Source organism: Eulemur rufifrons, chromosome 23 (genome assembly GCF_041146395.1).
Source record: "Eulemur rufifrons isolate Redbay chromosome 23, OSU_ERuf_1, whole genome shotgun sequence".
Taxonomy (NCBI): Eukaryota; Metazoa; Chordata; class Mammalia; order Primates; family Lemuridae; genus Eulemur; species Eulemur rufifrons.
The window spans coordinates 21344223-21369164 of NC_091005.1; the positions used below are offsets into that span (position 1 = coordinate 21344223).

The 24942-nt window shown below is 42.1% G+C and overlaps 2 protein-coding genes across 2 annotated transcripts; both read right to left on the reverse strand.

Moving 5' to 3' along the window:
• Positions 1–2947: 2947 nt before the first annotated feature.
• Positions 2948–5877, reverse strand: C23H16orf46 (chromosome 23 C16orf46 homolog). The gene is made up of 2 exons (XM_069456541.1): positions 5668–5877; positions 2948–4092 (listed from the first exon to the last, which is right to left on the reverse strand). The coding sequence occupies exons 1-2, from the start codon at positions 5875–5877 to the stop codon at positions 3064–3066; spliced, it is 1239 nt and encodes a 412-aa protein (XP_069312642.1). The 3' UTR covers positions 2948–3063.
• A 9498-nt stretch (positions 5878–15375) lies between these two features.
• Positions 15376–24942, reverse strand: GCSH (glycine cleavage system protein H). The gene is made up of 5 exons (XM_069456342.1): positions 24719–24942; positions 20630–20709; positions 18413–18476; positions 16828–16959; positions 15376–15952 (listed from the first exon to the last, which is right to left on the reverse strand). Exons 1-5 carry the CDS (start codon positions 24864–24866, stop codon positions 15855–15857), a joined length of 522 nt encoding a protein of 173 aa, XP_069312443.1. The 5' UTR covers positions 24867–24942; the 3' UTR covers positions 15376–15854.

Below are 24942 nucleotides of genomic sequence, written 5' to 3' on the forward strand. Positions count from 1 at the left end.
GAAGTGCAGGTAAATTCCCCTATAGGGGGCAAAGTACAGAATAAAAAGGATAAAACTAAAAAATTAGGGAAAGTCTTTCGGAGTATTTGTCCAAATGGAACCAGGCCTTATTCTGACTTAAAATCTTCCCGCTGCCCTTCAAAGGTGACACCCCTCATCTCTCTGTAAGGTTCGCATTCTGTCTGCTGGGGGTGAGGGGTTCCCATCCCTCTGTCCCTGCCTCACCTCGTCTGGGCCTCAGCCCCGGCCTCACCCACTAGGTGACCTCAGGCCCTGCGGGAACCCTGTGTGGGATGCTGCCAGAACTCCACTTGGTCACTTTTTTTTTTTTCTTTTGAGTCAGAGTCTCGCTCTGTTGCCCAGGCTAGAGTGCTGTGGCATCAGCCTAGCTCCCAACAACCTCAAACTCCTGGGCTCAAGCAATCCTCCTGCCTCAGCCTCCCGAGTAGCTGGGACTACAGGCATGCGCCACCATGCCCGGCTAATTTTTCTATATATATTTTTAGCTATCCATGTAATTTCTTTTTATTTTTAGTATGGGTGGGGTCTCGCTCTTGCTCAGGCTGGTCTCGAACTCCTGAGCTCAAACGATCCGCCCGCCTCGGCCTCCCAGAGTGCTAGGATTACAGGCGTGAGCCACCGCGCCCGGCCTGGTCACTTTTAAGATTTCAAGAAAACAGGAGTTTGGAAAGTTTTACTGATGAGATCTCCAAATATAATGTAATAGAACGAGGAATGAAATGCAGAACTCTCTGTGCTTGGTGTGGAGAGGACTAAAGAAACCAAAACCTAACTGAGACCATCACCTTGAGGTAGGAAAGGCTGTTAGCACCCACATCACAACGCGCTTAACTCTTAAAATGCAGGATTCACCCTACATGTGTTGTCAGTGACTCAGAATCCCAGTGGGAAACTGCACTCTATGAAACATTTAACCTTTATCCAGACTTGGACAGCAAAGAACCAGCTTGGATGTCCTGAGCTAATCTGAACAAATCTGAGGCAGTGACTTTATCCCCGGACTAACAGGCGAAGCCTGGGCTAATGCAATAGATACCAGAGGGGCTTTATCGGGTACTTGAATAACTGCTAAACCAAAGAGATGCCAAAGGCAGAACGTTCTTAATCTGTTCACGAAGGAATATTTAGTCAATATTTTGTTGGCCAATTATTTGCTCAAAAAGGATACTACAAATCTGCAGTAAATGTGGGCCCTACCTTTGTTCAGATTGGCCCTCCTCTTAATTCTAAATTATTAATATATTAATACCAAAATCTATAGAATTTACATTTCTTATCTGAACAAAAGACTTTTTCGTTAAAAAAAAAAAAATTCCATTGCAACTTAGACATGTGTTTTCAAACTGCCTCAAGCTCTCAGAAGGTAAGTCCCTTGGGCTGAGTCGGTGGGCCTGGGCCCTCCCTCAGTAGGCGGGCACTCTCCTCCAAACACACATTTTGGACTGATGACACACGGAGCTTAATTATCCTGCTGCTTTAAAAAGGGGGGCTTGAAAAACCACTGCCTAGATGGGCAGAACGCCAGAACCCGAAGGTCCTCAGACAGTACCGGGTCCAACACCCCACTGTCCAGAAACTGGGAAATCGGGACTCCTCTTTAGGACAGAATCCAGAGGGTTTCTTTTTTCAGGGGAGAAGGGGGAAAAACCTTAACGATTGCTTCTAGATTGTAAGTGTCCAACCTCAGTAGGCAAATACACCTTCTAGTGACTGTTGAATTACAGCCATTCTAACATTTCTGGTGTTTCTTAAAAACAAAAAAACCCTAGGCTAACAAAGCATTACGAAGACCAATTATGGGAAGTTTGTTTACAAATACAGTCATATATTCTGTCCCCTCCATCATTTAGAGGATGGAAAGTCCAAAGTTCAAGTACAACCTACCTTAGGCAAATTCAAACTATGCAATTCAAAGCAGCTTAATGATTACTTGTATCACAGAATGGTTTGTCAGAGCATCCGTCTACATAGCAACATCACTGGTATTTAAAATACAACTCATTCACAAACGTTGTTTAATTTGGATACAACTTCAGGAATATGCACTGGGCTAAAGTAAGAGGCAGAGGGAGGAGAGAAGGGAGAAAGGAACAGCCCCGTTCCATAAATGTCTGGGCTTGAGGGTTCCAAATATGAGATGCAAGGTGAGACCAGAGGAAGCATGTGGGGTAATGATAATCACTGTGACTTTTTTTCCCCAAAAAACTAATTCATTCTTAACCTGCTTCCCAGGCTGGATTTTGTAGAGCTTTGGCTAAAACTTCCAGACATAGAGATTGGCGTGAGGCTGCAATACGAGGACATGACACCCTGGACACACAGGAGATGATGGACAGTGTGTATCCATGGAAACAACAGGAGGATGTGGCACCCTGGATACACAGGATACATGATACCGCGGACATTTGGACACAAGGATATTCACTTGGACACAGGCTGGGGTTTTCTATTAAAGTAATGCTTCAGATCTTTGTTGCAGAAGAAAATGAGGCAGCAGGCAGACATCTGCCTGGTTCAAAAGATCAGGAAGCAGTTGGGTCTAAACCAGGCCAGCGTCCTTAGCTTAAGGCAGTGGGGTGCGCAGAAGCAGCCCCTGCCAGACAGCTCTGGGCTGGCACGGGGGCAGCACAGAGCGAGGCCCCACGTATTCCCCACCTTTCCTGCAGCTTCCACTTGGAGTGGAGGTAAGGCAGGCAGAGGCTGGGCGGGTGTGGCCAGCTTGCCTTCTGTGAATGGTTAAGCAGCAGAAGCGCATGAATATGGTGTTTCAGAGAAAAAGTCAAAACCCATCCAATGAGCTTCAATTTCCTCTGCTTCTAGTAAAAAAACAAAAGAGAGAGAGATGAGAGAAAGTGGGGGAGGAAAGAAGACAAGAGAAGAAGAGGAAAGAGAAAGTGAGGGGCCGAGGGGGGAGGACAGAGAGAGAGAGAGAGAGAGAGAGAATGGGGAAGGTAGTAGGAGAGAGAGGAGAACACGAGAAAGGATGAATGAATTTCAGAATTTTAAGCAGGGCTCGTTCCCATGGAATTCTATTATGCCGTCTCAGAGGACCCTGTGGGTGGCGACGGGAATGACAACTCTGCTCACTGTGAGGGACGGCAAGAGAGCTCTTGGGCTTGGGAACACTTTGGTGTCCAGTGTTTGGGGCCTGTTTTCCTGCTTGGCCTCTGTGAGAACGTGCTTTTGGGTGTTCACAGGAGGTCTCGGCTCCTTGGCTTTGAATTTGACTTTGCAGTTTTGCACTCTCTGTTTCTGCAAAAGCCGCAAGGTGGCGAGATAGCGCACGTTGCTGGGGTTGGGAGGGAATGCCAGGTTTTTCTCGGGCAGGAGGGAACAGGGCAGGCAGCACCGCTGGGGATCGGCCGACAGGCACGTCCGCTGGGCCACGGGGGAAGGGAAGGGCAGCGTGCCATTGTCCTTAAGGTGCTTGGCCAGCTCAACAGGTCTCTTTTCACCTTTTCGGTCAACCGTTTTCAATCTATATGCACAAGCCACACACTCATCCTTTTCCACACTCTCTCCTGACTGCACCTTCTCTTCTGACTGCAAGAAAAAGTTCTTACTCTTCTTACCCAGAACATCCAAGCCACTGGGGAGTGAAGGTTTCAAGGGGGGCAGAACTAAGAGGGCCTTGGGGGTCAGGGCATGTGAGATGGAGAGCCCTCTGTCAGCGCCGCCCCCGGGACTGCTGGGGGCCTTGCCCCTAATGGCCTCAGGGACGGCCCAGTCTCGTGTGCACAAAATAAACTCCTTGATTTGCACACTTTTTCTCTCTCCAGGAATGTAGGTGGGAAAGCAGATTTTACTAATCTCCCTGGAAGCAGTGCTAGAGACCTGGGGGGACTCCTGGGTCTGGGAGAGGCTGTTCCGATCCTTCCCCAGGCCGGCCTCTGTGTCAGCCCCTGCCTCTAATGTCCCAGCCTCTGTAGGAGGCCTGGCCTCGAGGCTCCCTTGGGAGAGATTCACACAGACTAAGCAGCCACTGCTGGCACTTTCTCCTACCCTCGCCTTTTTTAGTTTCTTCCTTGGCCAGATGCAGGCAGTTGAAGAAGTCCTTCCCCAGCCTTGGACCTGCAAATAAAGAACATGTTACTTTCTAGCCAAGGTGCCCAAACTCTAGTTGCCCCAATTTTGGCCACATCCCCATTTTGGCAGTCTTATGTGAACCAATATTTTTCTTAAAATTGACTCACTTAAAAATTTAAAAACCTTTTATTTATTTTTAATAATAAAAATATTATTAATAAATAATAAAAATAAAAATATTGGTCTTGCTCTGTCACCTGGGCTAGAGTACAGTAACTCGAGCATAGCTCATTGCAACCTCCAACTCCTGGGCTTAAGCGATCCTCCTGTCTCAGCCTCCTGAGTAGCTGGGACTACAGGTGCATGCCACCATGCCCGGCTAATTTTTTTAATTTTTCGTAAAGACACAGTCTCCCTATGTTACCCAGGCTGGTCTTGAACTCCTGGCCTCAAGCGATCCTCCCGCCTTGGACTCCAAAAGTGCTAGAATTACAGGCATGAGCCACTGCACCCAGCCAAAAGAAAACTTTTAATACCTATTTTAGCCTCATACTAAGTAAGAGTATTTGTAATAGTATTTGATAATCCTAAATACTAGCAATAGTATTTGGTAGTATTAAAATGCTAAGCAATAGTATTTGTAAATTATCCCTCTGATGTGTTAACTATATTTCTTTTCAGATGTACATTTAAATCAGAAGTATAAAATAAAATCAACGCTGTTTATGTTTATCCCACCTACAAGGATTTCCTGTACCACCAGTCTCTGTTTGCCATGGGGACGTCCTGGGGAAGACTGTTGCATTGAGGTGCTGGAGGCAAAGCCATGAGCAGAGGCAGCTCCTGGGGTGCAGAGGAGTCCTGCATGCCCAAGGCATACCTGCCCCATCCATGCCCAGAGTCCCCTGGCTGACCTTGCCACAGGTCACCATTAAAACAGGGTTGCCAGATAAAAATACAGGACCATATTTGCGACACATTTATACTAAATAAGTTAGGGATTATTTATCTGAAATTCAAATTTATTGGGTGTCCTATATTTTCATTTGCTTAATATGGCAATCCTGTTTAATCACCGGAAAGACCAAGTTTCCTTATAACTTTAAATTTAGCATTCTATTATTGATTCTAAGAATAGTTTAAGAAGAAGCCCACAGAGTTCTGAGTAGAACCACCAGGGCAGAAACCCCAGTTCTCCCAGGGAGTTCAGCACAGCCATTAAAGAGCTCAGGTTCTGCAGTTCGGAAGACCCAGACTCAAGCCCTGCCTTGGCCACTTCTGGCTGGGTGATCGTGGGCATGTTACTTCATCTTTTGGGTGACTCAGTATCCTTATCCAAAAAGTGAGGCCGTTAATACACCTGCCTCAAATGGCTATGGAGAGGTTGAACGAATTAATGTACGCAAAGCATTAGTACTGCGCTGTCCACATGCTAAGTGGCCAAAAATACCTAATAACAGGTGCTGCTATTATCATCAATAACATTTGACCTGTGTTCTGAGAGTTTCTATATTTCATTGATGCTGCTACATATTTTGGTAATATTAACTATTTTTGAAAAAGAAATGTTCTGCATCAAAACATTGATGTGCAAGAGATCTAACTCAAGAAGATACTCACCGCTTCTTCCCATCCAGTCCCGATGCTAAACTCAGTGGCTTTTTCATCTTGTTCAAGTGTAATGTCACTGATATTGAGAAGACAACAAACATGATTCTTTTCACTTCTTTCATCTGGACAAGTACAGGTGAGTTCGGTTTCTTCTGTGCTTTGAATTTCATTATTTTTACTATTTTCTATATCAGTCTCATTTTTCTGACAGAGATCCATTACTGTGACGGTTGCTTAAAGTATTTAACATCTTCTTGCAGTCTGAAAATGTAGATTAAACTTAGTTTTTAATATTAATTTTTTAAAAAAGCAATTCAATAACTCAGGTGAAATATTTTCAAGACATCCAGGAATAGACTAAGAATAAATATTATGAAACTATCCATTGCCAACCACTGGCATTATAAAAGATAAGGCTTTCCAACATTCCATAGGGCTCGAGAAAAAAAAAAAAAGGTAAGGCTAATTTTAATTAAAGACTAATGGATTGGCCAGGCGCGGTGGCTCACACCTGTAATCGTAGCACTCTGGGAGGCCGAAGGGAGAGGATCGCTTAAGGTCAGGAGTTCAAGACCAGCCTGAGCAAGAGCGAGACCCCGTCTCTACTAAAAATAGAAATAAATTAGCCAGACAACTAAAAATAATATATAAAAAAAATTAGCTGGCCATGGTGGCGCATGCCTGTAGTCCCAGCTATTTGGAAGGCTCAGGCAGAAGGATTGCTTAAGCTCAGGAGTTTGAGGTTGCTGTGAGCTAAGCTGATGCCATGGCACTCTAGCCTGGGCAACAGAGTGAGACTCTGTCTCCAAAAAAAAAAAAAACAATCAAACAAACAAAAAAACCCAAAAGACTAATTAATGGATTAAATTAAAGTCTGACGTTAGGAGTGAAGAAAAAACGACAGGAAGACACTAGCACAGCCTCTGTTTCTTGCGATGGGGTACAGAGCATAGTAAGGAATGCAGGTTCGAGCATCACTACCTCTGACTCCAAAAACGTCCAAATGATATTGTGCTACCCCTGAGAGAACTGTAGTGGATATGTACGATTTATGCACCTCCAGCCTCCTTGCCCTCCTCCTTTTCCCCTTCCCAGCAACCCTTGATATTTGGCTTGGGCATCCACAATCTTCTTGGGAACCTGGTGGGGCACATAGTCTAGGCCATGTCGATCAGTTCCTTGCCTTTCCCACACCTCTACCTCTCTGTCCCTGCTCCATTCCCCAAAATAAATACTGGTTCTCAAAAAAAAATCAAAACAACAAGTGTTGGCAAGGATATGGAGAAACCAGAACCCTCATTCATTGCTGGTGGGAATGAAAACTGGTTTTTGGAAATGTCTGGAAAATGATTTGGTAGCTACTCAAAAAATAAAACAGAATTACCATAAAACCCAGAAATTCTGCTCCTAGGAATATACCTAAGAGAACCGAAAACAGGCATTCAAACAAAAACTTGTACATAAATGTTCATAGCAGGCCAGGCGCAGTGGCTCATGCGTGTAATCCTAGCTACTCTAAGAGGCCAAGGCGGGAGGATCGCTTGAGGTCAGGAGTTCAAGACCAGCCTGAGCAAGAGTGAGACCCCATCTCTACTAAAAATAGAAATAAATTAGCTGGACAACTAAAAATAATATATAGAAAAAAATAGCCAGGCATGGTGGCACATGCCTGTAGTCCCACCTACTCGGGAGGCTGAGGCAGAAGGATTGCTTGAGCCCAGGAGTTTGAGGTTGCTGTGAGCTAGGCTGACGCCATGGCACTCTAGCCAGGGCAACAGACTGAGACTATTTCTCAAAAATAAATAAATAAATAAATAAATAAAATAAATGTTCATAGAAGTATTGTTCATAATAGCCAAAAAGTGGAAAAAACCCAACTGTTTACGAGTAGATGAACAGATAAACAAAATGTGGCATATCCATGCAAAGGAATATAGTTCAGCCTTAACCCTATTAAACAGTTCCATGTGCTCTTCTCTCTTCTAGGGTACCCATCCCCAGCTCCTTCAACTGTTCCTCATGCACCATGGGAATATATGAAATCTGAGGGGACACCAGGTAGTATATATAGAGAAACAGCAGAGGCCAAAAGATATGATACTGGGTAAACCTCTATTCTGCAGTAAAAATTGAACCCAGTGACGGTACCAGAAGAGGCTCTGGTCCCATTCTATTACAAAGTAGCAATATAAACCCAGGTAACAATAATAATTTAATAAAAACGCACACTATCATGTATCTCTTACCATGTGCCAGGCATGGTTTTATACACTTTACCTATTTGTTATAAACACTACATGTTTATAAGTGCTTTACTCATGTAATGGGGGTTCATGAGAGCTCTACTGACGCCTCCTAACCCAAACTAAGAATCATCCCTGAGACAGTAAACACAGAAATATTAGTCAAAAGGTCAGATGACTACATACCAGATCACTAGATGCCCCTTCAGAACTCTGGTGTTCTTCAAGCAGGATCAGGATGCTCCACTATTAAAGGAGAATATTGGTGGTCTTTTCCTAATTAAAAAGAAATTCAGTTACTAGATAGAACAGTCTTAATTTTAAGCTTTCCTCCTATAAATGCACTTTTATTACCAATTCTTGTCTTCCAGCTCATGTTAGCAGAAGACAAATAGAAATGTACAAAAAGCAATCAAAGATCAACTAAGAGAGTGGATGGATGTGTGATTCTTGCAAATTGTGTGCGGTTTTACTTTTATGTTGGAATGCAGAAATCTGCATTCATGTAATATTTTCTGATAGTAAATTATGCCTAACTTACAGATTTGAAGTCAATCAAGAGCTCATGCTATCCATTTCTTGGCTTCCACTGAGCTTTACAACCTGATTCAGCTTGAGAATCATGGGTATAAAGCATACATCAAAGTCCATACTAATGTTTTCCACCTCATCAAGAAAACACAAAGATCACAGTGAAAATGTTGCCATGGGAAATGCATTTGTAGAAGCAACTATAAAAATGTATTTGAAGTACAAAGCAGGAAAGCTCACAGATGTAGGCCAGACGGTATTAAACTCGATTATACAAGCTGTTGAAGTAACTAGAACCAAAATATACAAAGAAATTGTTGACTGAGCTCTAAGTCCCCAAAGTACATGGATAAATAAGAACAAAGCCAAAGAAAAACTGATCAAAGAACTTAAGATATTTGGGAATGAAATAAAGGAAGTGAATGAGAGTCTAAGAAATACAGCTTATGGAAATTCACCATGATCCAGAAAATGTCCTTTCTAGTAGCATTTAAGGACAGAAACACAACACAAATGATTAGCCAAAGAACCGTAAGGTGGTTTATTTCACCAGTAACATACGCTATTATGACTTGCTTCAAAATAATCCTGCTAGATAGGGTGTGAGGTTTTGATTAGGGAGGCAATAATGAAACAAAAGTGCCATGAGTTCTGTTTGTTGTAGACGGACATGAAGACATGTAATTGCAGATTAACTGTACTATTAGAGATTAATTGTACTATTGTCTCTACTTTTATGTGCGTGAAATTTTCCATAACAAATTTTTAAGCCATTATGTTATCAGAGGGGTTCAAAAAATGAAATGTGGAATAATGGCGGAAGCCAGGGTACCATGAAGTTTGACCTTGAGCAAACTGAAATAAATATATCAAAAGATGGATAACATAGTTTAAGTCGGAGTAAAGATCTTGAACAAGGACTAACTGAAAAAAAACCAGGTGTACAAAAAAGGCATAACAAACCAGGTATTAGTGTTCATGAAGGCAATTTAGAGGAACTCCATAAATAATTGTCCAATTATTTGTAAGTTGATACACAAGGCCACCTGATGGAATTTACTGAACTGCCAAGAAACACAGAAAAAGGAAAGTGCACAGAGGCTCACGCCTATAATCCTAGCACTCTGGGAGGCCAAGGCGGGAGGATGCTTTGAGCTCAGCAGTTTGAAACCAGCCTGAGCAAGAGCAAGACCCCAATTCTACCAAAAATATAAAAATTAGCCACACATGGTGGCAGGGGCCTGTAGTAGCAGCTACTCTGGAGGCTTAGGCAGGAGGATCCCTTGAGGCCAGGAGTTTGAGGTTGCAGTGAGCTATGATGATGCCACTGCACTCTACCCAGGGCGACAGAGCAAGATTCTGTCTCAAAAAAAAAAGCTATAACCCAATCATGATTAACACTGAGCTTGAGGTCAACTACAACTTCTAGACATTTTTCTCACATGAATGGCTAAAAATCCCTGTCTTCTTCAGTCTATATCCTCCATGCTGTTGATTTTCCTTTTTCCTTCTCTTTCTTTTAGCTAGATGTAGACCTACAAACATGTAAGATCCTTGTAAAATTTCCCCTTCTTGGTTTTGGACTATCATCTAACCTGCTTAAATAATTCAGAATCTGACTCTGACATCCTACAGTTTGGCCATTCCTTCCTGCTTTAAGACTCTATTAATTCCATGAGCATATCTTCTGTATCTTCAACTATATCACTGACAAAGATATTGAAGAGGACAGGGTAAAGGACAATGTCCTATGGATATCCCTTCCACTGGGACACTTAGTAATTATTCAACAAGCTGCAAATTAACCTCACTATACAATTATTTGGCCTACACTTCTAATTCTCATCTAAAGGTGTCCAGATTCATCAATTTAGGTAATCCTAACTTAAAAAAACAAGGAACCTACGAAGAGTTATGGAAATTTACATTTACGTTGATGTCTCACTTTCTTTACATTTATTCTCTATATCAAGTATAAAAGAACAGGTTTCAAATTGTCAATTCCAAGCAAGCAGTGTGGCTACCTAGAGTGGTATGTGGAGAAGCATGTTAAGACCTGACCACTGAAGGACAAAGTTCTGTGTTTGATTAATGGTGTCTGCCAGGAAATAAATAATAGTGGCACAAGTAACATATTTTTGCTATTGTCTGTCTATACAGTCAGGTCACAAATGCCTTACCCTAGATTCCTACACTTGATCAACACATTCCCAATCGACTAATGGTGGGAGGAATGTTGATGGGCCAAAAGAGGCCAACGCCCAGTCAAAAGCAGACTGTTGGCCGGGCGTGGTGGCTCACGCCTGTAATCCTAGCACTCTGGGAGGCCGAGGTGGGCGGATCGTTTGAGCTCAGGAGTTAGTGACCAGCCTGAGCAAGAGCGAGACCCCATCTCTACTAAAAATAGAAAGAAATTATATGGACAGCTAAAAATATATATAGAAAAAATTAGCCGGGCATGGTGGTGCATGCCTGTAGTCCCAGCTATTCGGGAGGCTGAGACAGGAGGATCCCTTGAGCCCAGGAGTTTGAGGTTGCTGTGAGCTAGGCTGACGCCACGGCACTCACTCTAGCCTGGGCAACAGAGTGAGACTCTGTCTCAAAAAAAAAAAAAAGCAGACTGTTTATGTCAAAAGCAGACTGTTTATGTCAAAAGCAGGTCGTAATTCCTGAAAACCCCTTATCACCTTGCCCCAACTTCTCACTGGCTCTATGCTGTACCCACACCCTCATCTTCCTAGAAGCTACAGGTTTAAAGGAATCTTCAATATATTTTTAAAATTTCAGCCAGGGGCATATTCTCTTGGAGGAAAAAAAAAAAGAACTTCAGAGCCAGGGAAAGATGGGTTTCTGGTAATCTCGGTTGGAGTTTGAACCAATGTTCCTGTAAGTCCTTCACAATATGTGTTGAATGAAGAAATAAATGAATAGAAACACTGATAGCCATGGTGGAAATTAAGTTTCTTAATACAGATCTAATCGTCACTCATATGAACCAGTTAGATAGGTTTTGAAGAACAGCCCGGGCATGCTGATCACTGGTAACGTAGTTTCTACAAGAAAATGCCGCCGGAAGTCCTATTTAACTGACAGTTTTGGGACACACCGGACAAGGAGTTGAATCTTTGCTTCAAAGTTAAGCACATGCACCACCAACTTGCACAATTTGTTCACATTTCCAAGAGTATAAATCTTATCTTCCCATGTTTAATAGTTCGTGTCTTGCTTATGACATGCCTAGAGAGCACAGCAACTTTGATTAAGTGTTCATAGAAAGATCCCTAGGAGCACGGTTTCTAAACCATCCCTGCTCCAGTCCCAGTCTTCAACTCTTCCCCCTTTTCAACTCACACTAATTAATTCACTAAGTGCCTAGTACTGGGATTAAAATAAAAAGCAACACCCGTCTTCTCAGCTCTCATACAGCTTACAGTCTCCAGGAAAGTGTAAGTCATCAAACACATACACTCCACCTGTAGCGCCTAAAGCACACCTGGCTGCTCCTCCTCCTCTAACAGGCCCGCCCCCTCCCTGCAGGCCTCTCCATCAGGCTCCTCCTCTCCTTCTGTGGTCCCATTTCTTCCTCATCCAGCTCTTCTTCCTCCAGCAGCTCCTACCGTGCCACAAAGCCCTTCTTCCAACAGCTATCCCATTCGGGAAAACGTCCCCGCTTGTCCCACCAATCTCCTCCCCTTCCTCCATTGGCCACGCCCCACAACCAAGAGCCCCGCCCCCAACGGCTCCTCCCGCCGCCCCGCCCACCTTGGTGCCGCCCCGCCCACCTTGGTGCCGCCCCAAGTCCTCACTACCGCGTCCCTTTTGCTTCCCCAAGTCAGAGGGTCGCTTCCTTCCGAACGGCGCAGGGCCTCTCGCTCTGTCGCCCGTGCAGTGGCCGAAGGCCTTGCCCCGGGTGCGGGGAAGCGGCCTCTCACACCCGCATGAGGGGCTGGGCGAGGTGGAAGGCCCCGCGCCAGCTAGTCCCGGCCAGCGGGCTAGCGCTACGAGCAGACGGGCTGCCTGGCGGCCGTTGCCTAGGTGACGGCCGCGCTGGGGGCGGGCCCGCGGGATTCACAGCGGAAGTGACGTGCGCCGCCCCGCGCCACAAAGCCGAGCGCGGGAGGGGGTGTTGCCGACTTTGAAGGCGGGGCGAGCTGGCGGCAGACGGCGGGGCGCGCGCTTCCTCGCAGCTCCTAGAGACCGAGGGCTCATTACAGAGGTACGCTTAGCCGTGACGGCAGTCCAGGGACGGGGACGGTGGGGCTGGAGATGCGAACTGCAGCTGCTGAGGCAGCCGGCCCAACCTGGTACCGCCGGCGTCTGGGCGCGCTAGTTCTGTGGGGGACTCTCCTGTGCCTTCTAGGATGCACAGCAGATGCCAGACGGCCTAAAACGCCCCCAGATTTTGCCAGCCGACTCCTAGGGGCAGAGTCGCCCCCGCCCGCGTTGAGAACTGCCCTGCTAGTTTCCCACTAGCGCAAACTTCAAAGGCCCGAAACTTCATGGCAGCGTCCCTCACTTGACTGGGACAGTAGTAGGTTGAATTTAATGTCCTATCAGTTGATAATTTGGTTTGGTCCTCCTTTAATTCTGTTGAATACAGAGAGTTTGAAACTACCCGATTAAAAGAAGGATTTGGATTTGTTACTCAGGTCAAAAAGCTACTTTCTCAGTTTCCGGGGAGTAGCTTAACTGAAGTTTACTATACGAATATTAAACAGGTTGACTAAAGCACATTCTCCTAAGTACGTGTGGAAGTTGGAAGATCTGGAAACCAATTTCCTTCGCGCTGATTGTGTCTGCATAACCTCAGTGTGAAATCTGCTGGGGATCACTTTTGATATTTAGCAGGTAAAAGCCTGATAGCATGATTGAGGAGAAACGTTAAGGGACAAGTGTTTGGCCAGTCAAGCTTATAAAAAGCCAACAGAGATTGAATCAAGGTACCAGAAACTAGTGGAATAAGATTCCAAATAGCAAAAGAGATGTTTCAAGAACAGGGAAAGATGGGGGCAGGGAATATATGCAACTGTACTTTCTGCTCAATTTTACTGCGAACCTAAAGCTGCTCTTAAAAAAATAAAATCTATTTAAAGAAAAAATAACAGGAAGGACTGACAAGGGTAGGTGGTCAGTAGTAAAGGCCTTTTGCAGGGAAGACAGGAATTTAATCAGTGTGAAGCGGGCCCTCTCTGAAGATGGAAAGTGTGTGATTCAGTCTGAAAGAATACAGTAAAAAGGGCATACTTATAGTTAGCATAATTTTCAAAACTTAAGGTGGGCTGTACTTTCTTGTAGCTTCAGAAAAACTGTAGAAATGCGGACAAATTCAGAAATTCTGATTTGCTGAGGAATTGATCTGAAACACTAGCCTCATTTTCACACTAGCATGCATGCCTATGCAGAGAGCCCTCTAGTGGTTTCTTTATTAAGAACCTAAAACCATCAACTGTTAAATACTTCAAACTACCTGGACGGTGACATAAGAAAAAAGAGTAACCTATTCCATTTCTGAAGGTTTAGTTATTAGCATCCTTCAAAAATTTTATTAAGCTATTAAGGCCAAAACAATTCAAAAGGAACATGAGGTCGAAGAAATCAAATGCTATTGATTCAGTCAATTTGGAGGGCCATTCAAAGCCTTTTCGGCAGCACTGTGACAGAAATGGCAGTAAACTTGGTTCTATATTCTAAAATGAAAGAGCAAGTTGCAGTATGTTCTGCTCAGAGTGGTTGTTACAGAGTAATTGTGTCTTTGGGAAGGGAAAATAAACTGCCCACCTTTTCTAGAGACTATAATCACTGATGTACTTTCACTTAGAATGGCCATTTCCGCTTCCCACCTTTAGAACATTCATTTTCCCCCAACCCACCCCTGACAAGATTACCATTTATGTACTTAAAATAATTTTTTTTTTTTTTTAAAGAAATGAGGTTTTGCTGTGTTGCCCAAGGCTGGATTCAAACTCCTGGGCTCAAGCAAACCTCCCACTTCAGACTCCTGAGTAGCTGGGATCACAGGCAAGCACCACCAGGCCTAGCCCATTTAAGTATTTTTATAATAACACTTGCTAAGGGACTGATAAGAGGAGACCAGGAAATGTAAAAATCCTTACCATGTTCCCAACTATTTAGCAAATTTCTTACCCTCTCCCCATCACCTTATCTGTGAAATGGCTGTAGTAATGGGTATGTCCTGCCTAACTCTGGCTGTTGTGAAAATTAAAGATGGTAATATATGAGAGCGCCTTCAAAACAAAAGGTTAAATCTTTAAATATATTTCAGCAGAGTCCTGGAAAGAATGGTTTCTTCTGCTGAGGAACAGTAAAGATCTGAATGTTATTTATCTAGGTTCTCATATTTGCTGTTTAGTCACCACCAGAAGGTGGTAGTATCTGAATACTTCTCTTTTTCATATAGGAAAAAGATAGGAAAATGCTCCTCTTGCTTTGTGTTGTATGCATATATTTGCATGTGTGCATACATAACCCCACCCCCCAAAATATCAGCATATTACAGTTGGCTAAATTAGAGAGTCTGCTATATTAGTTACGTGAAGATACCTTTTGGCACTGTAAATATGCTTAAGCATATTCAAAGAATATTCACCAAGTCAGTATCTGAGCTTATAAAGCCTCACTGTGTTCACTTCTCCCATTAGTTAAGTAGCAGTCTGACTGTGGTTTAACTTCGTAAGAATACTGTGTGCTATGCTGATCAAAACTTTCACCTTTGTTTTTTTCTCTTCTCTCTTCTAACCTAGCATGCCAGGAAAACAAAGTCAGTGATATATTTTTGATTATGTTATGGCTTAAATTTCCTTTTAAAAAATAATTTTCCATAAGCTAAGTTAGCATTTTCACAAATACTAGCATAGTCACTAAATTAAATATTAACATCAAAACAACATGATTAATAAAGAAGGTGAGTATTTTATTGTTTTGCTGCAAGGCTGTTGCTCACTGTATAAAAATAGCACCAGCAAATGCAGTATATTGCAAAATTAAGATAATAACGTTCTTCATTTGATACTGTACAACCAAAGAGAGCTTCTTCACTCCTAGTTATTTCCAGTGGAAAGACCATTAAGTATTTCAACCCAAATCCTGGTATGGATGTAAGCAAGTTACAGTATTATATAAGGTTTAAGATAGCAATGTTATCCTTGAATTACATAATTTTTATAACTAGTTTTTTACCACAGATAATTTGATGAATTCTGAATACCAGACACTAGTCTAAAAATCATAGGGTATTGCGAAAAAGATACATATTTTGTTTATCTACAATCACTAGAAAGTTAAGGAGTATTTTCTTTCATTAGCAGTGTTGAGAATAGTTGCTATTTTAAGTGGTCTATCCACCACTAATTTAAGACAACTATGCTGGGTTATTTCACACTAGTTTATTTAGGGGTTCCATTTTCACTCCTCAATAGATTTTATGTATTTCTCATATGCTTCTTCACTCATTAGTTCATCTAGTTCTGAAGGGTTACTCAGTGTCATCTTGATCAGCCAACCTGCAACCAAAAAATAATCTTATATTCCAAATTAACTTTTTAAAAAGTCATATTCATCCAAAATGTAAAATAAATTTCTTCATGCCTCAAAATCAATCTAGTATTCTTTACATAAGTCACATATAGTATTTGTTCATGGAACCTTTCAATTTTAGCCTTCAGAATTAATATATATTGAAGCTGAATAGAATTATAGCCATAATGGATTGAGAACTCTTGGCTTATAAGCATCAACAATTGACATTTAAATCTTTAAGTAATTCAAATATACAAGGCAGTTGTATATTCCTTAACAAAAGGAACACCAACGCGCATTGAGATTAATCAGGAGTAGAGTTAGAAGGGCTACGTGATAGGCAAGGGAGAACTACAACCTAATCCTAACTTTGTCATTTACTGGCCATGTGATATGGACAGATAAATCCTTTGGAGCCTCTATTCATCCATAAAATGGAGAATACTGCTGTTAGCTTACTCACTACATTATTATTACATAAAAATGAAAATGTGAGAAAAAAATTAATGCAATATATTTTATTTTATCACCACCTACATCAAACAATATGTGTGGATGGTTTAAGTTTCAAGAGGTAAATACTTTGTAGGTGTTTACACCATAACAACCAAGGAATCTGCAACTGACACCAAAAACAAGCATCAGTTGCAAAATAAGGCAATGTTTTTATTGTCAGGGATCTTAAATATAACCCTATGTATTCAGATAATCTTTTTTTTCCTTTTTAAAGCAGAACATCTGTATTTAATACTAAGAAGTAGAAAAATATGAAGTCACAATCAACTAAACTTGCTTTAAACTCTAGATTAAATGTTAACCATAGCAGTAATCCCTTGAAAAATATCTGGCAACAACTTACCATCTTCATAACAAGATTTGTTAACAAGTCCAGGGTTTTCTGCTAGAGCTTCATTAATTTCAGTTACTTCTCCTGATAAAGGAGAATAGAGTTCACTAGCAGCTTTCACACTCTCCAGAGCACCAAATTCATCTAAATGGAAAAAATTAAAGAAAATATTAAATGTTAAAAGTCAATGACTTGGCCAGGCGTGGTGGCTCATGCCTGTAATCCTAGCACTCTGGGAGGCCGAGGCGGGTGGATCGTTTGAGCTCAGGAGTTCGAGACCAGCCTGAGCAAGAGCGAGACCCCGTCTCTACTAAAAATAGAAAGAATTTATATGGACAACTAAAAATATATATAGAAAAAAATTAGCGGGGCATGGTGGTGCATGCCTGTAGTCCCAGCTACTCAGGATGCTGAGGCAGGAGGATTGCTTGAGCCCAGGAGTTTGAGGTTGCTGTGAACTAGGCTGATGCCACGGCACTCTAGCCCGGGCAACAGAGCAAGACTCTGTCTCAAAAAATAAATAAAATAAAATGATTATCAGTCACATCAAAGGTCTTAAGAAATCAATCTAGGAAGACCCACAAAAAGAGATATGACGTTTATTATATAACGGCCAAACAGGATATTCAGAGCTAGGAAGCTGAAAAAGTTCAAGATATACAATGTGGAAAAAACTAAGCAGAAAGAGATAGGGCCAATACTGTCAAAGACATTTAGAAAACAGATACTTAAATTCTGTAGGACTATCTTATACATGTCAAGGACCTCGTGAATAATATTCCTGATACTACCAGCTAACATTTGTTCAGCACTGCTCTTATGCTGGGCCTTCTACTCATTTAATCCTTACAGCTACTCTCTGAGTTAAGTATCCTAATTTATAGATAATACCTAAATTAAGTAATTTCCCCTAAAGTCATACAACTGACAAGATGTGGGGTCAGGATTTAAGACCAGGTTCTAATTCCTGAGCCCATGTTGTTTCTGGATACTGTCTACTGCCTCAAAAAAAAAAAAAAAAAGGCTGATTTTACTTTTTAAAACTTAATAGACCTCAACTGTATGTGCAGGAGCTGTTAAGAGCCATTTTCCTCTACTTCCTACCTTCTATTACAAAGTCTGAAAATACTCCTCATTCTCCTTCCACCATCCCTAATAGCTAGAGATGGCAGTACAGCCCAGACCTGGCTAATGGAATGTAAGGAAATATCTGCCAAGAGACTGATGGTTGACATGTTCCTTCTCAATAGAGAGACAAGAGAGCTTGCCCCTCCCTTTCTGCTTTTGGATATTATCATTTCAGAATGTGATTACTGTGGATTTTGCCACCATCTTGTGACCTCTGACACAGAGGCAGAAAAAATAGAAAAAGAAGTTGTGTCTTTGATAACCCTCTGTCTTTCCACCTATCTTTGGACTGCCTGTATAAGATAGTAATAAACCCTCGTTGTTAAACTGCTTTTATTTGAATATTCTGTTATATGAGTTAAAAGCACTCTAATTGATCCTGGGTGCAAATAAGTTATTCAAGGTAAAGGTCAGGTAAAGAAAATTCATGGCACAAATCATGACATTCTAAGATGAGAAAAACACTCACCTTGTTTGTTTAATTTTGTCCCAACTTCAGGCAGACTACAGTAAACAACATCTCCCAAAGCTTCCTAAATAAAACAAGACAAAACAAAACCAAAAACCTTTAAGATGTCAAATTAGTCTCCAATAAATGGGAACAAGCCAAACACTGAATCCCCTATAATTAAGATAACACTACATATTTTATACTTGAGGGGCCACAGCCATCTGTTTTCCTTATACCCCTTTAAAAATGTAAAAACTATTCTTAACTCAGAAGCTGCAAGAAACAGGCTGCCAGCCACACTGGGCCCATAGGCAGTAGTGACCCCTGTCACAAACCACATTCTCCAAGCAAGATAACTAGCTCTTCTGAGCACAAACACACTTTGTGCTTTTCTACCTCTGCAATTCTACTTACACGATTACCCCTACTGCATTTGCTGAAATCCTACTCATTCTACAAATCATAGTCCCCATGCCCTGTAGTCCCTGAAGACCTTGACTTCAGAAAGTGGTCTATCAGGTGAGTGAATTACAGCCCTTTGTACCACTCAGGTGACATCTACTGTGTAAAGTTTGTATGTCATTTCCATGCAGGCGATTCGCCTCATAGATAAACTCCAGGAAGTAAGCACAACATCTGATACAATATTTCACAAACTACCCTGCCCTGTACTGCACCTCATAGTAGGTGCACAGATATGCCAATGAACACACAATTGTCAGAGATTCTCAATACCCAAGAACCCAACATTTCTGAAGAATTGTGTGCACAGTCACGCACTACATCATGATGTTTTGGTCAACGACAGACTGCAAATGCAACGGTGGTCCCATAAGATTATATTACAGGCCGGGCGCAGTGGCTCACGCCTGTAATCCTAGCACTCTGGGAGGCCGAGGTGGGCGGATCGTTTGAGCTAAGGAGTTCGAGACCAGCCTGAGCAAGAGCGAGACCCCACCTCTACTAAAAATAGAAAGAAATTATATGGACAGCTAAAAATATATATAGAAAAAATTAGCCGGGCATGGTGGCGCATGCCTGTAGTCCCAGCTACTCGGGAGGCTGAGACAGGAGGATCCCTTGAGCTCAGGAGTTTGAGGTTGCTGTGAGCTAGGCTGACGCCACGGCACTCACTCTAGCCTGAGCAACAGAGTGAGACTCTGTCTCAAAAAAAAAAAAAAAGATTATATTACAGGTTGAATATCCCTTATCCAAAATGACTGGGATGAGAAGTGTTTCAGATTTTGGATTTTGGAATATTTGTACTATACTCAATCGGCTGAGTTGAGGATAGTACAATGCAAAAATCTGAAAATTTCCTTTGAGCATCATGTCAGTGTGCAAAAAGCTTTAGATTTTAGAGCATTTCAGATTTTTAGATTACAGGTGCTCAACCTGTAGCATATTTTTACTGTTCCTTTTCTATCTTTAGATGTGTTTAAATACACAGATACTTACCATTGTGTCATAACTGCCTACAGTATTCAGTAACATGCTATACAGGTGTGTAGCCCAGGAGCAATAGGCTATACTATGTAGGCTAGGTGTGTAGTAGGTTATCCCATCTAGGTTTGTTTACGCTCTGTGATGTTCGCACAAGGATGAAATCACCTAATGATGTATTTCTCAGAACATATCCCTGTCATTAAGTGACACATGGCTGTACTGCCATCAGTTAACATCCTCTTTTGCCCTTCTGCCTCACCCGATACATACATCCAGTTGAAAATCACTGACCCATGCTATTAATATCTGGCTTCTCATTTTCTTTTAAACAACATCTCAGTATGGAAATCAGTGGAGATAGAGGAATTAATAGAGAAAAGATAGGCTAAATAAAAGGTTTCCCCTGGTGAAATCTGGCCTATTTAGATCTTCCTTCATGTCCCCCTGGTCCAGTATGTATGTATCAGTGTACCCACAATATGCTGGTGACACTACAGCCCTTTGGCTTGCTCTTTTCTTCCTTCTTTAACTCCCTGGTATAAAACAAACACATCTCTTTTTTGAATAAGCTAGGTTTCCTACTTTAAGTACTGACCTTTCAACATCTCTTAAAATACCATAATGCCCTAACTAAATTATGTTTTACCTCTCATTTATTTTCTTCTGAGGGCCTTTAAGGGGCCCAAAGTACAGATTAAACAGATTCAAAGGTGGATTAAACAATTTTTAAAAGGTTTAGACAATCCAAATTATTTGAGAGCACTCAAATATTTTAAGACAATCCAATACCTGTGCAAAATTGCTGATTCCCACTGTTCCAACACCATTTTCTGTTGTTACCCATTCATGTTTCTCTGTAAATTTACGCACTAAAACAGAAGACAGGTATTTCAGAAAAGCAGTGACATCACATCTTAAAAAGCACTTTTCATTATCATTGCTGACTTCCCCAGTATTTGTGTTTGACTTGTTGACACTGCCTTTCAATAGTACACTGCCCAGGAAAGCACAAAGATCATGTGTAAAGATGGCACATCTTCTAAACAGTAGTGTCATTTAAGCAAAATTGCCTTGATTTGAATACCTTGGGCATTTTTTGGAGATTATTTGCTTTAACATTACTTAGCCTAAATCACAAAAAATTTGGAGCACATTTCAAATGCACATTTAACTATTATTGGTCTGGACTGGGCACAGTGGCTCACACCTGTAATCCCAGCACCCTGGGAGGCCGAGGTGGGAGGCTGAGGCAGGAGGATCACTTGAGCCCAGGAGTTTGAAGTTGCTATGAGATAGGCTGACACCATGGTACTCTAGACTGTAGCCCAGGTGACAGAACAAGACTCTTTCTCAAAAAAAAAAAACACCAAACGAGAACAAGCACTGAAGTTAGGGCCTGGGATCAAAACCTAACTTTAAAACAAAAAAAAAAATGAATTAAAAAAATTATTGGTCTGTCCTGTGACAACAGATTTGGGGTAATAGGGTTTTGGGAGGCAGCATAAAGACTGCTTATATAAGAAACTTTAACCAAAAAAATAAAAATAACAATAATATGCCTCTTTAAGTAGAGTTGACCTAAGAGAGCTTCACTGAAGCTTGGTTGTAAAGGGAAATTTTGCAGGAATGAAACTGACCTCCTAGAGTAATTATAATTTGAATAAGTTCTTAAAATTCTACTTAAATCAAATTTAAGCCTGCCCTTGAATAAAGTGTCTACTGTCGTTTAACAAGAAAACTAAGATGAGAACTCAACAGGCACCTCAGAGCTAAGCCATTAATTGGTGCAAAGTCACGCTCTGTTCAACATTTGCTGGACAGGTCAGCCTCTGACTCTGTGAACTTCTCTTTAAAGATATGGTCAAACTATTCAGGAATTCCTGGAATAAAGACTGCCAATGTTCAATGTTCAAGAGATATAAAAAAAAGTTATTTAGGATTTAAAGTTAAAAGTACTTGCTTTAAGGAACTTTTTTTCAAAAAAGCATATGCTATATTCTTATATGTATTAATATTTCACATTCTGAAGCCAAGTATTTTTCCAAAAACAATGCAACAGAAGTTAATAGGAAAATGGTTCATTAATTCAAATACTATTTTAAAGTAAGCCTTGCTGATTCATTCTTACCCTTTACCCAAAGGTAGTTGTTATTTAAAGCAGCATTAAGTTGCTTTGATTACAGTTCCAACATGCAACAGAATGTAAGTGTATAAATTATTATTTATGTCTTTTTCCCCTAATCATTACAAACCTTTCTAAATTCGTATATCCTTCAGTAGAAGTTACAACATCTGTCACAAAGAAACTTACTTTGTTTCATTCCACTAATAACTGAATGCCTCAGGTCAATCCGGTGTTTAGGTAAGAAAGGTTGTTTTGTATATAAGGTTTTTGTTTTTGTGACAGGGTCTCCCTGTCACCTCAGCTATAGTGCAGTGGCATCATCATCATAGCTCACTGCAACCTCAAACTCATGGGCTCAGGAGATCCTCCCACCTGAACCTCCCAGAGTGCTAGGATTACAGGCGTTTAAGCCACCATGCCAGGCCCATAAAGTTCTGACTGAAACATTCTCCCTACCACCTATTCTAACTACTTCAGGTCTCAATTTAGAAGCCTTTTCCTGCCCAAAGACTTGTCTGACCAAGTCTGGGGTTTTGGGCCATTCATCATGCTCTCACAGCACCTTGCACCACTCTCTGCCCATCAGACCCACCCCAAACACTCACACTACTTTACATGCTACATGGTATAGACCATTTGTCAGTTTCCCCCAGGAAGAAGATTGTGAGTGCAGAGCCAAGAAGAGCAGGGTTTATCTCGTTTTCATTTGTATTCCCAGTTCTAAACACAGTGCTTGGCACATAGTAAGCATTCAAAAATTGGAGTGAAATAATTTTTTAATGTTCAAGAAAAGTGGATTCTGGGCAAAATAGACGGTATAGTTATTTGGCTACAAGACTCAATTCTCCTTCTCATTCTCTTGCAATGCTAGAACTGTCCAATCACATTACCACTTATGAGCAGTTTAAAGCTAATATACCTTTTGAAAGTAAGGGCTAGACAATTATAAATATTTCGACCTCTCTGAGACTACCGTCCTGATTTTGGCCTTGCCACCTTGCCTAACTGGAAAGATAATCTTAGGAGTAAGGTTGCTCTGGCACTCACTTTAGCAACTGAGCAACCACAAGTTTAGAGAAGCCAGCAACATTACTAAGCTCAGGGCACTAGGTCCACTTGACTTCCAAGTCCCCAAATCTTTTTTTTTTACTAGGCATGCTATTTAGGCTAAAGACAATGAATTGTACAATTGTCCTTTAACCCTGGCCAAACAGGAAAAAGTGGACAGGAGATTAGGTAAATAATTCTTAACTGGACCTTGAAAAACTTGATTTTGGGCCCTAGAAAATTAGTTAGTTGTGAGGGATTCATGAAAATTTTGCATTTTCCTCCTTTCAAGGTCACTAGTCGGATAAAATATACTGTATATTAATAACGGTCAATTTTTTTCTTGGTACACTAATATTTAATAACCAGTAAGTAACATTTATCAAGTGCTTATTATGTGCCAGGCTATATGTACACCAGTTACATTATTTCATTTCATCCTCCCCAAAACTGTGAGGTAGGTATTATAGCCACTTTTCTGATAAAGGAAACAGATTCTGAGAAGTTAAGAGACTCTAAGATCACATACCTCCTAAGAGGAAGAACCAGAATTGGAAGTGGGGTTTGTCTGCTATTAAAAACCTAGTTGTGTTATTAACCAGATCGTGGGCATTGATATTTTGGTCAATATTTAACTAGATATCTAGAGAATGCTAACAGCTAGAGACAGTGCAACACCCAGTAAAAATAAAACAAAAACCACAGATTTCGAATTCAATTCTTATCTGGGAAATGCTTTTACCCTTGTATTCAAATTGGTTATGTACTGATACTGATATGTATCACAAACAGAGCTGAGGGAATATTAGCAAGAGAGAAGTAAATCTTTATCCATCAAACTTTGCAATAAATTAACAATTCCAGTTCAAACAGGTTTCTAAAACAACGAATTTAATGAGACAGCAGCCATCACAGATCTATGGCCGCTGAGAAGCCTGAGTTCTTACAAGGCGCAGTTTGTGTCAAGTATTTGCGCCTAAAGAAAGAAAACTGTTTTTCTGCTGCGCTAATTGTGCTAAAGTAGCACAAATGGAAAAGACATTTATGGGCAGGTCTCCCAGTTATTCCAAGTCCACTTAAGTTAGGCCTCACTTCGGCTCCAACACATGAATGACTCAATATAAACTTTAGCAGAACTTCTGTAGAGTCCAGAAGACTTTAATCTATTTTTATGAAAATGGCTGAGTCTTCAACGTTATGCTAGTTTTAACTAGTAAAAATCTAGATCCAGTGCTTTAATTTTAATAAGTGCTTCTGCTTTAATTTTACTTCGGTGTTCTTACCAGTGGTCCATTTAGCAAACTAAAGACCTCCACATTTAGGGTCTCAACGATGCACACAAACGCAAGATGACCTAAGGTCACTGAGAAGCTTGCCCAGGCCGGCCTGGCTACTGCAGCGCGAGCGGCCGACTTCCCTGCGGAGACCAGCCCGCACACCACCGCCCGGGGTCCTGCAGGCCTCTCCCTCCCGCTCCATGTACAAAGACCGCTCGCGTCTCCGCACGCCTGTTCCGGAGGGGGAAGCGGCCACAGATCTAGGGATCCCGACAAGAAACAGAAGCGTGGGGCAGGACTCGCGCTTGCTCCGCGCGGGTGGCTGAGGAGTGGGGGAACTCGACCCTCTCCACGTCCAGCCCTGCCCCGGCAGAGCGGGCTCAGGCGCGAGGGAGGAGCCCGGCTCGCCCACGTGCCTGTTGCGCTCACCTGAGAGCAGAGCCGGTCCAGTGCGCAGCGTCCGGACGGCGCCCGCCCCCAGCCGCCAGGGCCGCGGCGGGCAGCGCGCGGTGGGCGCCGAGGCCGAGCGCAGGCTGCAGGCCAAAGCCCGCACGCTCTGCGCCGCTCGCAGCGCCATGTTCGCAGGGTACTGAGGGTGGGCGCGCAGCGCCTCGGCCACCCGGACCGGAGGAGTAGTGCGCGGCCCGGGCGGG

Bases quoted from the DNA above. Each gene is read 5' to 3' on its own strand.
- C23H16orf46 (XM_069456541.1), bottom strand. From the start codon at position 5,877: ATGGATCTCTGTCAGAAAAATGAGACTGATATAGAAAATAGTAAAAAT. The intron at 4,093-5,667 runs GTGAGTATCTTC...CTTTATTTGCAG, and splicing joins GGACTGGATGGGAAGAAGCG to GTCCAAGGCTGGGGAAGGAC.
- GCSH (XM_069456342.1), bottom strand. From the start codon at position 24,866: ATGGCGCTGCGAGCGGCGCAGAGCGTGCGGGCTTTGGCCTGCAGCCTG. The intron at 20,710-24,718 runs GTGAGCGCAACA...CTTCTGTTTTAG, and splicing joins TGGACCGGCTCTGCTCTCAG to TGCGTAAATTTACAGAGAAA. The intron at 15,953-16,827 runs GTAAGTTGTTGC...TTTTGGTTGCAG, and splicing joins CAAATCTTGTTATGAAGATG to GTTGGCTGATCAAGATGACA.